At 52.6% G+C, this 16,665-nt stretch overlaps 1 protein-coding gene across 4 annotated transcripts in view; it reads left to right on the top strand.

Annotated features, from left to right (window-relative positions):
- The window catches only part of ZNF541 (zinc finger protein 541), a 29,159-nt gene extending 14,082 nt beyond the window's left edge, over positions 1 to 15,077 (top strand). For 3 of the 4 annotated variants that reach the window (XM_074219169.1, XM_074219168.1, XM_074219167.1), the window contains 15 exons: positions 1,894 to 2,310; positions 2,856 to 3,099; positions 4,304 to 6,164; positions 7,082 to 7,140; positions 7,469 to 7,628; positions 8,012 to 8,185; positions 8,792 to 9,125; positions 9,592 to 9,655; positions 10,883 to 11,025; positions 11,361 to 11,464; positions 12,110 to 12,185; positions 12,434 to 12,522; positions 13,640 to 13,780; positions 14,024 to 14,205; positions 14,302 to 15,077. In XM_074219169.1, coding sequence (XP_074075270.1) covers positions 2,004 to 2,310; positions 2,856 to 3,099; positions 4,304 to 6,164; positions 7,082 to 7,140; positions 7,469 to 7,628; positions 8,012 to 8,185; positions 8,792 to 9,125; positions 9,592 to 9,655; positions 10,883 to 11,025; positions 11,361 to 11,464; positions 12,110 to 12,185; positions 12,434 to 12,522; positions 13,640 to 13,780; positions 14,024 to 14,205; positions 14,302 to 14,473 — 4,110 coding nt within the window. In that variant the 5' untranslated portion in view covers positions 1,894 to 2,003 and the 3' untranslated portion in view covers positions 14,474 to 15,077. The remainder of the gene's footprint in view (positions 1 to 1,893; positions 2,311 to 2,855; positions 3,100 to 4,303; positions 6,165 to 7,081; positions 7,141 to 7,468; positions 7,629 to 8,011; positions 8,186 to 8,791; positions 9,126 to 9,591; positions 9,656 to 10,882; positions 11,026 to 11,360; positions 11,465 to 12,109; positions 12,186 to 12,433; positions 12,523 to 13,639; positions 13,781 to 14,023; positions 14,206 to 14,301) is intronic. The other variant, XM_074219170.1, reaches the window with a different exon arrangement.
- The last annotated feature ends 1,588 nt before the right edge of the window (positions 15,078 to 16,665 follow it).

The following is a 16,665-nucleotide window of genomic DNA, read 5'->3' on the forward strand; positions in this document are numbered from 1 at the left end:
TATATATATATATTGTTGTATTTTTTAATACTTTATATTTCCTGTTCTTACTTTAAAAGTCTTTAAGTGGGACACTTTTCTTTCTTGCTGATGAATCTGAAAACACCAACTTCCCTCTCCCTGCCCTTAAAATCCTTCCATTTCTCATCTCCATATCTCAGAGGACAACTCCTCTGTGAAGCAAATTGTCAAATTATCTTGTATTTGCTTATCTGTTTCCTGGTCATCTCCTCTAGGCGAATGGGCAGTTTCTGAAGGCAGGGACTGTCTGCCATTTTTGTTTTCGTCTTCCTAGTGCCTAGGGGGTGCATCATAGATGCTTGCTAAGTGAAAGGCAACTGCTTATTTTATGCCTGTAACTCTCTATTGAGTTTTTTCCTCTCGTCCATCATTAACCCTTGACTTGGCCCATCAAGTGGTTTTAGAAAGCTAAGAAAGCTCAAATATGATAGGAATGTGATTTAATGTGTGAACTTATATAAAGTGCTTTGCAAGTGTAGCTATATATAAAGTGTTTTGCAAGCATAGCTATTATAGCATCTCTCTTAAATGGAAGAATATAGGTCTTTGTGCCCTGAAGATAGAGAGATGGTCTTATTTTTCCTTATTTTGGGGAAGCAAGAATGCTGATTTGACTGATGTCTATCTGTATGACCTTAAGCAAGAAACCGGATTTAATGGAAAGGCTGCTAGCCTATGGTCAGGAGGCCTGGCCCTGTCATTAACCCCCTCTGGAACTTGGGGTAGACAGAATCCCTTTGCTATAGAGCCAGTTGATCTCTTCTCTACTGTTTTGTGAGACTCAATTGCCTTTACTTTGATAGACCTGTCTTTACAGACCTGTCTGTAGGCCGTGGGCTGGACCTCATCCTCATTCACCAAAGCGGTTCTACAGGGCCATAAAGATAAGAGGGACTTGGCCCCTCTCTTTCCCACCATGAGAGAAGTGTGCAAGTTTTGTCAGGATATCTTAATTAAAAAAAAAAAGATAAATGGGACTCAGACCCTGTTTTCCAGGGTCTTCTAATGTAATCTAGTGGAAGAAAAAATGTGTTTGAATAGAAGGAATGCCAAGGAGATCAGTGATGATGAGGATGCTTATCCTTTGTACTCAAAGGAGATCAGGACATCAGGTCTTCTCTGTCTCTCTCCTTTAAGGTCATGATGTTGCCATGATATGCACATGGATTGGATTTGGGAGGGGGAGCTGTGCTAAGTCAGCAGCCTCACTTTCTCCTCTGAGCCATCTGGGTCCAGTTATGTCAGGATGACTAGAAATGGCCCTGAATGGGAAGCAGTGAGGGCAGAGTGACTTGCCCAGGATCACACAGCTAGTACCTTAGGTTGGATTCGAACTCAGGTCCTGACTTCAGGGTCAGTGCGCTACCCACTGCATCACTCACATGCCCAAGAAGACCTGAATTCAGTTAAGAGAGGAAATAAGTATTTATTCAGTACCTATTATGTGCCAGACACTGTGCTAACAGCTTCACAAATAAGAGAGGTGCAGGCAAAACTCTTGGAGACTTTGGGGAGAGGAAGAGCACTTACATTTCCGTTTCTTTGGGGGAGAGATTGAAATGAAGGAAAGAAGAGATTAGAGCAACTGGAGATGCTGGGCATGAGCCACCGGCTGGGAGGAGGCAAGAACGGGTCAGGGGGGGGTTTGGAGTAATTTAATTTAGCTACAATGTAAAGTACATTCGTGGGGCTGCTGAAAAGTAACTTGAGATTCAAAAGAGCTCAACAAGGAAGCAGTGACAGAACTCCCAAATAATAGGATTTGTGGGATGAGGGGGAGATAACTCTCAGAGGGATGATGATGCTAGCAGCAGAAGCGATTGATGCTTTGTGGGGTTTCTTATAGTTTGTCTGCCCCTTGTTTATCCTTAGAGTTTAGCGTGGGCCTCAAGGCGATTTTCTGCTCACCTTCACATCTTGTCTTGGCCCGTTTGTTGGAAATCAGAGAGCAGCTTTTGGTTAAATCGTGGCAGTGGAGTGCCATGGACCAGTACAGCCTTGGGGACGATGGTGCCCTTCAGTCAGAGATGCATCTTCCTGGATTTTCAGAGAGCCAGGGACTGAACTGCAGTGACACCCTCAATCGGGATCTTTGCCCCAACACAAGAGACTTGCTCTATGCTGGCCTGAGCAGCTTAGACCTGGACCCTGGCCTCCCCACACCAGATATGGCCAGCGAGGCTCTGGAGGACAATCTCGATGCCCTCTCCTTGTATTCAGGGAAGGAGGGAGACTCAGCAAAACTATTGGAGGAGTATGCTGACTCGGACTCACAGCCTTCCTTGCAGGGTGAGAGCCCAAGGGAAATCAAAGGGGAGGGGGGTCCTATGGAAGAGCCTTAGCTAGGGAAGGGGCAGGGGTTATCTAGTCACCTCCAGTGTCTGTGTGATTCTGTGTATCTGTGTGACTCTGTGTGTGATTCTGTGTCTGTGTATATGTGCCTGAGGGTGGTGCTGGTGAGTACATCTTTGGGAAGGGGCTGTCATAAGACTTCTTGGACTGATGTGTCCCCAGACAGTCACTGGCGGAGTGGATGTCCACAAGAGGTAGTACCACGTCCTCGTACAAGTCTGGCCAGGCCACCCCAGGCCCTCTGTTGGCCTTCCCTCACATTGGTTTGAGGTCACCTCCTTGCAAGAGCACCTGACAATCCAGAGCATTTCAGTCCTTTGTTTTGCAGATGGGGAGACTGAGGCTCCTTGTGGAGGATCTGCTCTGGCAGAACCCACAGGGACTCCATCCCTTCAGAAGGCTCCCCAGCAGTCGAGCCTGGACCCAGCTCTGGCCACTTCCCTCCCCCATATCTGTAACTCGCTCTCTCCCTCTCTGTTTAGACCTGGGGCTGGGTGTTCTTAAGGCATCTAAAGAGGCGGACGAAGGAGGCAGGGCCAGCTCGGGCAGTGCCAGGAAAGGCAAGCGGCAGCACAGCTCCCCTCAGAACCCGTTCCTGGATTGCAGCCTCTGTGGAAAGGTGTTCAGCAGCGCCAGCTCCCTTAGCAAACACTACCTGACGCACAGCCAGGAGAGGAAACACGTCTGCAAAATCTGCAGCAAGGCATTTAAGCGCCAGGACCACCTGTATGTGGGAGTCTGGCAAGGCCCAGCACCTTTGAAGGGATGGTGGGTGGTCGCGGGGGGGGGGGCGCATCTTCTTTCAGGGTCTGCCCCTTCTTTCCTCCTCCTCCTCTTCAGGAGCCAGTTCAATGTTGCCCAAGGCAATGCTTCTTTGGGGCCTCTTGCTGAGGATCGCCACCAGGGCCTGTGGGGTCTAAGAGCAGAATGGGTATTGCCTTTGAACAGACCCTTTTGCACATCATCTGACTCCTGAGGTCTAGAAATTCAGTTCAACAAACTTATAGGGAATGTCCCCTGGGCTCATGCCCAGGGGATACCAAGTCAGTCAGTCGGTCAGTCGATGTTGATGCAGCATTTGCTTTATTCCATAGTCCAGAGCCCCCTGAGGGCAGGACAGATATACTCATAATCAAAGTTAAAAGAGGCCTAGAAAAAATGCCACCAGATATTTGAGGAGGGGAGGGAAATGCCCAGGGTACCAGAAATACCAGGTGTGTGGGCCTTAAGGAAGAGACGGGGCCTGCTTACCAGCACCAAGGAAGACCTGAGGCTCCCAAGTTGGACCTCAGAAAGGCTGACCCTGACCAGTGAGCCAGAAGAAGGGACTCTTCCCATTGACATGATTAATGAGCTTTCCATGGGTCTCAAACCTTTTGTTATTGGTGGGCATAGTGCTCCATGGCTTCCCAGCCGAGTGAAGAGAAAGGGCAGTCAGAGGAAGGGCCAGGGACCGATGATGTCTTCATCCCCGTGCTCAGCCTCATGTTTCCAGAGAACTGCAGCCTTTCCCCAGGGCTCCAATAGCCAGGAATTCATTATACTCCTCAGTGGTTTCGATGCCCAGGGCCCAGTTCTGACACATCTTCATCAGGAGTACAGCGAGCACCTATGAACACACCCGATGTGATGTGTGGCTGTTCTGTGTCCTCCTGATGGAACTGTTTGGGCACATCCTTAGTGAAGTGGAGCCCACAGTCTGCTGGGTAACCTGGGGTTGGGCCCAGGGTCAGCCACCCAGCTAGTCCACCTAGAGTAGGCCTCAGAGGTGGCTGGCTCTGGGTTGCTTTGGTGGGGATGGTCACTGACTAATTGGTAGGGCAGACATTTAAGATATGAGATCTAGCCCTTTCTCTGGGAAGGGGGAGGAGAACAAAATTAGTTCTGTCCCAGCAGCCTCACTGATTGTCCTTTTTGTGTTCTGACCCAGGACTGGACACATGCTGACCCACCAGAAAACCAAGCCATTTGTATGCATTGAGCAGGGCTGCAGCAAGAGCTACTGTGATTACCGCTCCCTGCGCCGACATTATGAGGTGCAGCATGGCCTCTGTATCCTGAAGGAGGCCCCCCCAGAAGAGGAAGCCTGTGGGGACTCCCCCCATGCCCACGAGGCAGCCGGCCAGGCCGGTCCCAGCAACCTCCGAACCCTGGGGCCTTCTGAGGCCCGCTCCCCTGGCTCCCTCCTGCCCAACCGAGACCTCCTACGGTGCATTGTGAGCAGCATTGTCCATCAGAAGCTCCCCTCCCCCGGCCCAGCCACCACAGGGGCCCCAGATGTGGATGGGAGGGGCTCACTGTGCCCCTGCCCACCCAGTGCAGGCTCTGTCTCCTGTACTGCCAATGCCCTAGCACCCACCGGGGCCCTTGGTGTTGAGCCCTCTGAGGAACCTCGGCCCCCAAGAAAAGATCCAGCCCCCTCTGACATGTTCACAGTTATCCATTCAGGGAATCTGACAACCATGCCCCCTGGGGGAGAGAATGGAGCCTCTGATCCAGCTGATTCAGAACCGCCCTTTCTCCCACTCCCATCTGCTGGGCTGGAAAGTTGGTCCGAAGGGGGGTCCTTGCCTTGCTTGCCTCTCTTCCGAGGCCAGGCCGTCTCTACAAGCTCCCAGCCATCTAGCCACAACTTCCAGTGGGTCAGGAACCTGCCCGGCTGCCCCAAGAGCAAAGGAAACAGTGTCTATGTGGTCCACAAGTCAGCTTCGGGCCCTGCCCGGGATGGCTCTGAGCCAGGGCCAGGGCCTGTGTCTCCCCTGCTGGACCCTTTGGCCGCTCCAGCGGGCAGTGGTCCAGAGGACGTCCTTCCTTTCCCTCCCACACTTCTAAAGGCACCGGGGGACACCCTGAGCGATGCCAGGTTTGCTGGTGGGGAGGACAGCTCCTGGCCTGCCCAGCGGAACAAGTATGACTGCGAGCCCTTCCCTTGGCAGACCCCTGGGGAGCTGGGCCTCCAGGATGTACAGAAGCCAAGCGGGCTCCCTCCAGAGAGCACCCCGCTCTTCAGGCAGCTCTTTCTCAAGTCCCAGGAGTCCCTGGTGAGCCATGAGCAGATGCAGGTGTTTCAAATGATCACCAAATCCCAGCGGATCTTCTCCCACACCCAGGTAGCGGCAGCTCCCTCTCAGCTCCCACTCCCAGAGACCAAGCAGGCTTTGCTGAAGCCACTGCAGGGCGTGTGGCAGCAGCCTCTGGCCCCGGGGGCTGACTCCTTCCATGCTCTCCCGGGAAATCCAGAGCAGGAGGGTTCTCCCGCCCGCAGGAGAAAGACCCAGGCCCTGTTTCCAAGAGAATCTTCACCTGGAAGCACAAGGCGGGACCCCAAGGGAGGGCCAAAAGTGGCCGCTGCTTTGCCTTCCCTTGGATCATCCCTGGACCCTTGTGGGAATCCAGATACTTCTATGGCCAAGCAGTTGCGGTCTGCAAAAGGGAGCGTAGGTCTGGGGGATGTTTTTTCCCCAGCACATCCTCGACCATCACCATCTGGGGTGGAAGAGTCAGCTGGAGGCCAGTTCCATTCAAAGCTGTCTCAGACAGAGAACGGAACCCCCTCAACCACCAAAGGTGACAAGAGTCAGGCCTGTGCCCGAGAAATGGGCTATCGACTCTTCTCTGGCAGCACCAGAGCCCAGCGATTCTCCGGTTTCCGCAAGGATAAGGTGAAGATGGACATGTGCTGTGCGGCATCTCCAAGCCAGGTGGCCATGGCTTCCTTCTCCTCAGCTGGACCCTCAGCAGAGCCCACGCGGGACATGAAGTCCAAGCTGACCATCTTCAACAGGATTCAAGTACCTGCTATGTGCTTGGGGGTTGGGGGTGGCGCCACAAGGGAGAATTCCCCAGGATTTCCCTGCCTTCTCTTCTACCCTCCTTTTTCTTTTTGGGCTCTTCCTGCATTAGACTTGAGTAACCATATCATCGGAATCCCCATTTCTCTATAGAGTTTTTCCGCTCATAACATGCTGGGGAGCCTTAGAGTTCTTGTGTTATCAGAGAAGGAAACAGGCACAGAGAAGGGAAACATTTATATTTACATTCAGCAAACCTCGGTGAAGGGCCTCCTCTGGCCAGACACTGTGCTGAGTGGCAGGTTACAGAGAGAGGCAGAAGACAGCCTTTGTCCGCCAGGAGCTCCCTCTCCAGTGGGGTGTGAACAAATGTGGTCAAAGCCAACTCTCCACAACATCAGTAGGAAATAATGACCAGGGAAGACCCTGGAATTACAAGTTGGGGAAGACTTCCTAGAGAAGGTGGGATTTAAAGGAAGTCAGCCCAGGCTTGTGAATCTAGTCAGTGTCAGAACCAGGATTAGAGCCACAGGCTCCCCTTATCATGCCTTTAAAAACACAAAGGTAGAAAAAGGAGGCACTTTTTGTTCTTAGTCCAAACCCAGTGCTGAGATGGAAAGAGAAAAGTGCATCTCTGGATGCAGTTCAACCCCTTGGGTCATTCCGTTTCTGAGCCTCAGTTTCTTAATCCGGCAAATGGAGAAGATATTGTCTGCTTCCCCCTACCTCACAGGATTGTTGAGTAAAGTGCTTTAGGACAAACTTTAAGCCACTCTTGAAATGGATTGTATTACCAATAATTAATTTTCCTACTCATTATTCTTGTCTCCTCTTGAAATGATCATAAGCTTTTGGACTTGTGATTCTTTCCTCTCTGTTTCTGACATATTCATTGAGATATGTTTTTTATTCTGCAGGGCGGGAATATCTACAGGTTGCCCAACCCGGTGAGGGAAGAGAGCCTGGTGACTGGATGGTAAGCCAAAGCCCAGTCTCCTAGCAGGTCCTTATGTGCTTTGAGTGTTTTACCTTGGGTTGGGGGGGGGGGTGAAGGGTCTGGGAAGCCAAGAACTGGACCTGCAAGGTGGTCTAATTCAGCTTACATTTGTGAAGCTTGTCCTAAGCTGAAACCATCCCTGCCCTCAGGGAGCTCCTATCCTACTGGAGGGACACAACAGTTTAAGCAAATTCACAGTCTTCAAAACTGTTACAAAGAGAGACAGAGAGAATTAATGAAGTGAGGGATGAGCAGGGCATCCCCCCAAGTTTGTTGTCTGACCACACTTGGTGATCTTTGCTCTTAGTAACCAGCTCAATGGTGTCTCTCCGGACTGGACTGAGCCCAGAAGCACTTATGTCTGCAAGAACTGCAGCCAGATGTTCTATACTGAGAAGGGGTTGAGCAGCCACATGTGTTTTCACAGTGACCAGTGGCCATCACCGAGAGGGAGACAGGAGCCTCAGGTGAAGGGGCAGCAGGACCTTGGTTGTTTCCATACCCAGAGGGGTGTGGGATTGACCTCAGAGGGGTTGAACTTTTGGTAGATAATGCAGTTTTGAGTGTTGTGGAGGAGGGGAGGAAGAAGGGACCAATGGTGGTGATGGGGCTCCTAGGACTAGGGCTTAAGGGCTTTGGGCCCCAACTTTATAGCACAATCTCTGTGCCTGGGCTGGACCTAAGTCTTGGGCCTATGTGTACTCCCTTAGAAAACAGGAATCATCCTTTGGTAGCTTGTGAAGCATTGAATGGAAGAAAAAGAGCTTTTGACTTTTCCCTGAATCTGCACATTCCTTCTTTTCTTGTCCTGCCTACTGTATAAAGAGTCCTCTCGTTTCTTGGGTTCAAGGTATATAGCACAGAATATTGCAAACCCCAGAGATTGGTTCTAAGGCCAGAGGGGGATGGACAGAGCCCCCCAGGAGCCAAGAGGCCTTTGGAAGACCTCACTGCAGCACCCTTGGTGACCCCTGTATCTGTCCCTGTGCCAGCTGGGAACCGACCTCCAGGGAGCCTGACGAAGGTGGGTGCTGGTGGGGTTCCTCTAGATCTGCCTCCTTCAGACATTTCTGATTAACTGCCACAGCACTCTCTGGAGAGGGGCTGGCAGTGTCTTCCCCACTTAGTACAGGATTTGTCATTCATTTGCCTTTAATCAGAGGGAAAAGAAAAAAATCATAAAATTGTCAAACTCACTTGCCGTTAAGTGACACTTGAAAGTGGGTGCAGCAGGAGGCCTGGGAGGGAGGAGACAGGTCTGGAAATGGCCAGTGATTTCTCCAGATAGTAATTGCCATCACCAGGAGTCATGTTCCTCTTCCCTGCCCCTTCCTCCCTGGGTCTATCCCTCCACCAAGGTCTGATCACTGAGCGGGATAATCTGGTGCACCTGCCTCTCAGCAGTCACAGCAGTTGATGGATCCTTCTGAGACTTCCACCTTGCCTTGAGCGGCACAGTCATCCAGGGACAGGGTAGAGCATTGGAAAGACCCTGACTGGCTCTGGGGCTCACCTCTCTTTAAGTTTCCTCAACTGCAGAAGGGATATTTAAATCTCAAATACTATGGAAATGTGAGTTGCTGTTTAGTGCAGGTGATCATTTGAGGCTCTCAATGTTTTCATTCCCTAGGGACATGAGAGGGCTGGCAGAGAAGAGAGAGACACTAAGGAAACCAGCCAACATAGAAAAAGAAAAAAACGCCCCCAGCCCAAAGCATTATTTATCCCTCCTCCACCTTCTGTCTTTGGCGAGATCCAGCCGGGCCCTGGAGGTTGCTATCAGAGCTGCCTTCGATCCCCTGTGTTCCTGGTTGACCATCTTCTGAAGGGTTTATTCCAGTGTTCTCCATATACACCGCCTCCCATGCTTAGCCCAATCCGGGAAGGGTCAGGATTATATTTCAACACCCTCTTCTCCACCTCTACTCATTCTGGTTCCGATAGGCTCTACGGGACTGCATTGGGTGAGTGAGGAGGATCTCCAGGGCACATGGTTGATGAGCAGAGGGGGCCAGAGCCACTCTTATGGGCTTGTTGTGTGTGGCCCCTACCTAGTCTGCCATCAGTCGAGGCTGTCTCAGCAAGGGGGGGTCAGTGAGGTTAACAAGATCCCAACCCTCATGGTCCATGTGCTTCAGATCACCTGAAGAACTGGAGTCTAATAAAGCTGCAGGTGGCCTTAGAACACAGAATGTTTGTGTCAGAAGGGACCCGAGGGCCTAGAACGTCAGCGCTGTAGAACACATAGTGTTAAGAGCTGGGAAAGAGGCCTTTGAGGTGATGCTGGCCAACCCCTCTTTGACAAAAGAGAAAATGAAGTTTGGCCTCTGAGTTTAGAAAAGGTCAGATATGTTACCTGAGGACAGGGAAGGAGGACCACTGGGATCGTTGGTTCCCCCCGCATGACGATTTTGGTCCTGTGTTTTCTAGATCATGTGGATGGCTCTTTTGGAATTGCTGTGGTCAAAGACGACACCAAGATCAGCATTGAGCCGTGAGTGAGAATGATCCACGAGCTGAGAAGGGAATGGAGAGCCTTCTCCCCATCCCAAGCTGTGCATCCAAGAGGGATTCTGGGAGAAGGCCTGAGCCCCGGGGGGTGGGGGAGGGGGAGGCGCTCAGTAATACCAGGCCACCTTTAGTCAGCTGGGGCCTAGGTGAAGTGGGGGCACTGTCTGGTGGCCAGTCAGCTGGTCACAAGCACTTGGGGAACTCTGTCTCAGACCTGTGGTCCTGTGCTGAGGGCTGCTGGGGCTGCAGATCTTGAGGATGTACAGAATAAGTAAATGGGGACTAGTGGGGAAAGAAGGAAGGTTGCTTGAGAGAGATAGACTTAGAGTTGGGAGTCTTTATGTAGAAGGTGGGACCTTGAGCTGCTGCTCAGAGAAAATGGGGGATTCCACGAAGCAAAGGTGATAAAGGAAGGGCTACACTGTAGGCCTTATTGACAGGCAAGACAGAGACCTGGACACAGCCCATCAGGTCTGAGGAACCGGGGCAAGCAAGGTCAGCTGGTGGCATTGTTGAGGGAGGTGAGGGGGCAGGTGATAGCGTCAGGAACCCCTGAGATGAACAGGAGGGAAGAGCACAGTCAGATCTTGGGGGAGATGGCAGCCCCCTCGCCTCCTTGCCAATGCTTAGGAGCCAGATAGATTGGAGGGTCAGGTCTGCCACTGTGGCATGTACCAGGATGAGTTAAGAGCCGGTTCTTGCTGAGCTTAGGGTTGCAGGGAGAGACTGGGATCAGGATCTAAACAGCCCAAGATAGGATGTGACCAGTGCACAGACGATGGCCATGCAGAGCAAGGTAGCTTCAGGGAAGACAGAGCAGTCTCCAAGACAGGAGAGTGGGGCACGTTTAGGAACTTGGAAGACGTTCCATTTGGCTTGTATATAGGGGAACATAGAGGGAAGTGGGGAGGTGAGGGCAGCAAGGTAAATTGTGGGCTGGGGAGTATGTGGGGTGAAAGTGGAGTTATTCAGTAAGGGGTATAGAGGCAGACACGCCAACACAGGAAGTCCACATGTGGGTACATCACTTGCCTTCAGCATCCAGAGGGCCTGTGAGTCGACAGTGGGGGAGACAGTCACTGCCTGCAGTGATGGAGCACCCAGCCATCTCATAAACAGTGGTCAGTGTGGGGACATTGTAGCCCAAGAACCACACACTGTTTATCTTTCAGTTAAATCCTGGGTACTGTGTGCATTGTTCCCATTTCAGACACATCAATATAGGGAGCCGGTTTCAGGCAGAGATCCCAAAGCCCAGAGAGAGTTCTCTGGCAGAAGGTGACCAGCATGGTGCTTCACTGGTGTGGAAGCCATGGGGAGATGTGATGACCAACCCAGATACTCAAGACAGAGGTGACTGAGACTTCGGGGTCTCCCCATTACCCCACCTTTCTCCCCTTGGCCCAGTAGCCATTTAAATGTTGAGCTAACTGGGAGCCTGCTCTGGAATTAGTATGGCCACTTTGCCCACCCTTGCCTGGGCACATACCCAGAGGAAGCTTTGGCCAGAGTCCAGGGAGTAGTGATTCTCTGTTCTCTTTCTTGGCTTCCTCCCATTCCTTATTCTGGGTTCCCCAGAGTTGTGCTAAGGGAGGTGGCCAGGGCCCAGTTTTCTTTGGTTCTGATAGAGTGATATTTGGTTTTCTTGAATCCTCCCCTCCCCCTCCCCCTCCGCCTTGTGACCCTAGTGACTGAACTATGTAACGTGGCCTGCTCCAGTGTGATGCCAGGAGGGGGGACCAATCTGGAACTCGCTCTACACTGCCTGCATGAAGCCCAGGGTGATATCCGGGTAAGGGGCTATCCAGTGTGGGAGTAAGAGGAGAAAAGCCCTGGCAAAGGCAGGGAGCGGTCCCATCCTACCTTCTCTTCCCATGACACCTCCATCCCCCAGCTTTGAGAAATTCATTTGATCCATCCTTAGCTTCTCCCTTTTATCCCTGATTTCAGGGATAAGCCCCCAAACATAGGCTCATCTGGGCTTGGATTTGGTCTGATATTGTCACTTGACAATGATAAAAAATAAACCATGCTATTCCAGCTAAATTGGCCCACTCTGTCCCCTGGACAGTGGGCCTCCTGCCTCTACTCACACTGGGCCCCTCCCTCATTTCTGCTCTTCAGGCTTCCTCCCAAAACTCACTGGTGATTCCCCTCCCAGGAGAGGGAATCCCAGAGCCTGTTCTCTTCCTTGACACTCCTCAAAGCAGAGAGGAGGTGCTTAAGAGATGCTTGTTGAATTGAATGAAAGAAATGTGCCCTCCTAGAATAACAGGAATCACCTGCTGAGGGCCAGAGCTTGGGGAGATGGGGTGACAGCTGAACTGGAGGTCTGGTTTCCAGGGGGTGATAAGTGTGGGGTTCAGGCATGGGACGGGTAAGTAAAATACCTGCTATTATGGGATTAGAGGCTCATGGGGTGCTTCCTTGGTTTTAGGATGCTCTGGAGACCCTGCTACTCAGAGGACCCCAGAAGGCTCCTTCTCATCCTCTTGCTGACTATCGTTACACAGGCAGGTGGAGCTGCCTTCGTGAGCCTGGGGGAGAAGCAGGCAGCTCTGCCAAAGCTCTTGTGTTTGGCCGTCTCCCCTACATTCATTCTGCAACTCTGTGGCTTCTGGGACCCCAGCACCCTTGGGGGGCAGGGGACAGAGATGCACCAGGGAGATGTCCTCCTCCTGGAGCTCGGTGCAGGGGGCTGGGAGTGGGGAAGAGGAGGGGGAGAACTGCGTTCTCTTAGGGGTTTCCCTGGGTTTGGCAGGTTCAGACATCTGGACTCCTGTGGAGAAGAGGCTGTTTAAGAAGGCTTTCTGTGCCCATAAGAAGGATTTTTATCTGATACACAAGACGGTAAGCGTTCCTTCTCACCTGGACCTTGGCTTATGCCTCTTGGGAATCAGTTCTTCCTGCTCCGGGGGATCCATTAGCCAGTGATATTGGCAGCTTGGCAGAAAGGGCATAGTGGGAAGGTCAGCCAGTGAAAGGAGGACCTTTGGACAGTGGACAAGGCAGCAGGGAAGGGCCCTTCGGTGGCTGCCCACCAGTAATGACAGCTGTTTAGATAGAACCTGCAGATCTCTCCTTTCATCCTCTTAAGAGCCCTGCCAGGTAAGTGCTGCTTTATTGACATTTTGCATTTGAGAGAAACTGAGGCAAGTGAGGTGACTTGCCCAGGACAATGTAGCTGGTGAGTGCCTGAGGCCAAATTTGACCTCCAAGCCCAGCAGCAGCCAGTCTTTCCCATTCTCCTCCAGAATGAAATGATACAAAGAGTCTCTTAAAATCAGTATTTGATGAGAGCCCACTGTGTCCCTGCCAGGCCCTGTGCCAAGCACAAGAATGAGAAATGGGGCAAAAGACAGTCCCTGCCTCAAGAGGCTCGTAGGCTAACAGTGGAGACAAGATGCGATCTATGGACGGGATAAATCAGAAATAATTAACAGGGGAAGCCCTGGGATTAAGAGGGGCCCAGAAATGTCCCTGGGGGGGGGTGTCTCAGGAATTCTCAGAAGTCATGTGACTCACCCAAATTGTCCTGGGAGGAAGGAGCACTGGGCCTGGAGTTAGGCCTTGTCTCTCTGAGTTCACATCTGGCCACTTCCAAGCCCTATAAATGACCCTGGACAGGTCACCTCACTTTTTGCCTCAGGTTTCCCCATCTGTAAAATGAACTGGAGAAGGAAATGACAAGCCACTCTAGCCTTTCTGCCAGGAAAGCCCCACATGGGACCCTGGAGAGTCGGACATGACCTGACAATAAAACTTCTGGCTATGAATCCCAGTCTTGTTTCTCTCACGCCATTCTGGAAAATTGGTGGACTTGGGGCTTTTAAGGAACTGAAAAGTCGGCCAGGCTTGAAAAGTCCTAGTGGGAACGGGTCTAGAGTTGTGTTGGCAAAGTCGTGGCTGTTGTGAGGGCACTTGTGCATATTCTGTGACCTGCTTTGTTGTTTTGTTTCTTTAATAGATTCAGACAAAGAATGTGGCCCAATGTGTTGAGTATTATTATATCTGGAAAAAAATGATCAAGTTTGACTGCGGCCGAGCCCCAGGGCTAGAAAAGAGGGTCAAGAGAGAGCAGGATGAGGTAGAAAGGACAGAAGAAAAGGTAGAAGGATGCTCTGGGAAACCTGCCCCGAGTTCAGCCCTGAGGTGTGGGGGCTCTGAGGCTCCCCACTGCCCCTGGGGGTGGTGAAGGGGGGGAACTGCTACCTTGACTTTTAAACCCCTTCCCTTTCCTCCCTCCTTGCCACCACTGGAGCATCATTAGGGCTTCCTCTGGTAGGGTTCTGGTATCTCTGGAGCCTGAGCTCCCTGCAGTGGTGGGGTCCTAAGCATTTCCTTTCTTCAGGTGACCTGCAGCCCTCGAGACCGACTCAGTCACCGGCCAACCCCAGAACTGAAGATCAAAACTAAGAGTTATAAGAGAGAGGCCACTGTCACCTCCAGCCCAACCATTGGCCCCAAGAGGACACCTGAGCCTCCGGGGAGTGCCGAAAGCCAGGGCGTGTTTCCGTGCCGAGAATGCGAGAGGTATTTATCCCCTTTGCCCCGTGGAGGCCTGCTTGCCCTCTGTGGCTTTGTCCTCTGAGGTTCTTGAACATGCCATTCTCTCCACTCTCTCTTCAGGGTGTTTGATAAGATTAAGAGTCGAAATGCACACATGAAGCGCCATCGCCTGCAGGAACACGTGGAGCCTCTGGTCAGGATGAAGTGGCCTGTGAAGCCCTTTAGGAATGAGCCACGAGATGAGGAGGATGAGGAGGAAGCCGGGGCGGAGGGGGGTCCCCTCCGGTGGTGATGGGAAGAAGGCCAGGATCCTGGGGGGGCCTGCCCGGCCAGGACCTCAGACCTGGGGAGAGCTGGTGACCAGGTCTGGAGGGGATGCCGGGGCACCAGAGTCTCTCCTAGGCTTGGTCCAGGGGAAGAGTGCCCCTGACGTGGCCGCATCTTCTCTTGGCCATCCCATCGGATAGCCCGGGTATCCAGTGGGGCAGCCATGTCCTATGTTGGGTCGTAATTAGGAACAAGGCAAAGAAAGCAGTCATCACATGATTGTTAAGGTGTGGGCTTCTTCAGAGGCTCTGAACCCTTTATTTGGGGGACTCTCCCTTTATTCCACTTGCATCTTTCTGGGAGGGGGAGAAAAAAAGACAAAAAAGTTGGATCTGAGTAGCTCTTAACTCTTTGCCTAAGTTTTGGGGGTTTGTTATTTTTGTTGGAAAAAGCCAAGATTTCAGAGAATCAGTGGGAAAATACCTTTCTAGCGAAGACATGTCAGGGCCTCCCTCATGCAGGGAGAAGCCCTCAGCATTGAGTCTAAGGTCCTGTGGTGACTTGTACATTGTTTGGTTTTTTTTGTACGTGCCTACTGTATAGCTTATTAAATTGGGTTTTTGAATGGCTCTTGGGGTGCTGCTGGGACTTCTTAAAGCCACAATGGCCTTCTGCCCATCGCGGTCATCCGGCTCAGGTCGGCATCAATCAAGTACCTGCTGGACCTTGAGGTGGATCCCTGCCCCAAAGGGGAGGACCAGGATTAAGACATGGACCCCGTTAAGAAAAAGGGATCCTTCTAGGGAAGGAGGGCATGTCTGCTGGGGAATTGGGGAAAGCTTCAGGCAGCAAGCAGGAGCCTGAGGAAGGACAGTACCAGGTAGAGGTTAGTCGGTTGGTTAACCTTTATTAAGTGCCTGCTGTGAGGGCCCTGTGCCAAGGATGGAGGCAAAAGACAGCTCCTGTCCTTGAGAGCTGTGGACTAATGGGGGAAGACAATGTGCAAATAAACATATACAAAATGAGCTGGAGAAAGGAGTAAACATTTCCCATCAAATAGAAAACAAAGAACAGAAGGCACTAGAACAAAGGGGGTAGGGAAGACTTCCTGTAGAAGACAGGATTGTCATTTAAAGGAAGCCAGGAGGCAATGAGCCAGCAGGGAGATGGATCAGTGTATGTGGTGGGAGAAAAGCGCTAGAAGGTTGGGAGGGGAGGGGGCCCCCAGAACAGATTGGGGGCAAGACAAAGGGGGACAGGATCAGACATTTGGCAGAAGGGAAGATGGATTGGGGTGGGGGAAGATGAGGCAGACAGGTATACCCCAACCCCTGCTATCCCCCCAGTAGCTATTTGAATCCCCCAGGTGTGAAGTAACCAGGGAACAGGCAGGGTCAGCAAAGAGGAGGAGGTCATATTGGAGAGGCTGCAGAGGGGACACTTTATCCAGTCACCATATCATACATGCAGGGTGAGATGGGGCACCACATCACATGTGCAGGGTGAGGTGGGGCACCATGCCATACATGCAGGGTGAGGTCGGGCACCACACCATATGTGCAGGGTGAGGTCGGGCACCACACCATATGTGCAGGGTGAGATGGGGCACCACATCACATGTGCAGGGTGAGGTGGGGCACCATGCCATACGTGCAGGGTGAGATGGGGCACCACGTCATACGTGCAGGCCGAGGTCAGGGCCTGGTGCCCGGGGGGGTATCAGGACCCCCTCTTGACAGGCCCGCCAAGGCTGAAGGAACCTCCCGAAGGGCCAGTTGGAGTGTCAGCAGAGAGGCCGGGCCGGAGGGGGCAGAGTGGGTGCGGAGGAGCAAACAGGCCCACCGGGCGGCACGGCCGCAGGGCGCCAGGCCCAGCCCTCCCCATGGGCCACCCAGATGCCAAGGGACCAGGCGATGAATGAGGCCATGGGGCCCCTGACAGACTGAGGGCGCTTAGAGAACGGGGAGGGCCGAGGGAGGGAGTCCCCACTGAACCGAGGCCAGGTTCCGGGGGGGCGCCTCATTCCACTTCCTTGGCCGTGACTGGGGAGTGGGCCTGGGGGGTGACGGAGGGGGGACCCCTGGGCTCTCCTCGAGGGGCTTCGAGTTTGGAGGGAGCCTTGGGGGGGGGGCCCAGCCAAGTCGGAGCCCCGGTTGAGGGAGCGCACGTGGCCTCGGCGGGGGGAGGGGCGCGCCCCGCTCGGACTCCCCTCCCCTC

Source organism: Macrotis lagotis, chromosome 1, assembly GCF_037893015.1.
Source record: "Macrotis lagotis isolate mMagLag1 chromosome 1, bilby.v1.9.chrom.fasta, whole genome shotgun sequence".
Lineage (NCBI taxonomy): Eukaryota > Metazoa > Chordata > Mammalia > Peramelemorphia > Peramelidae > Macrotis > Macrotis lagotis.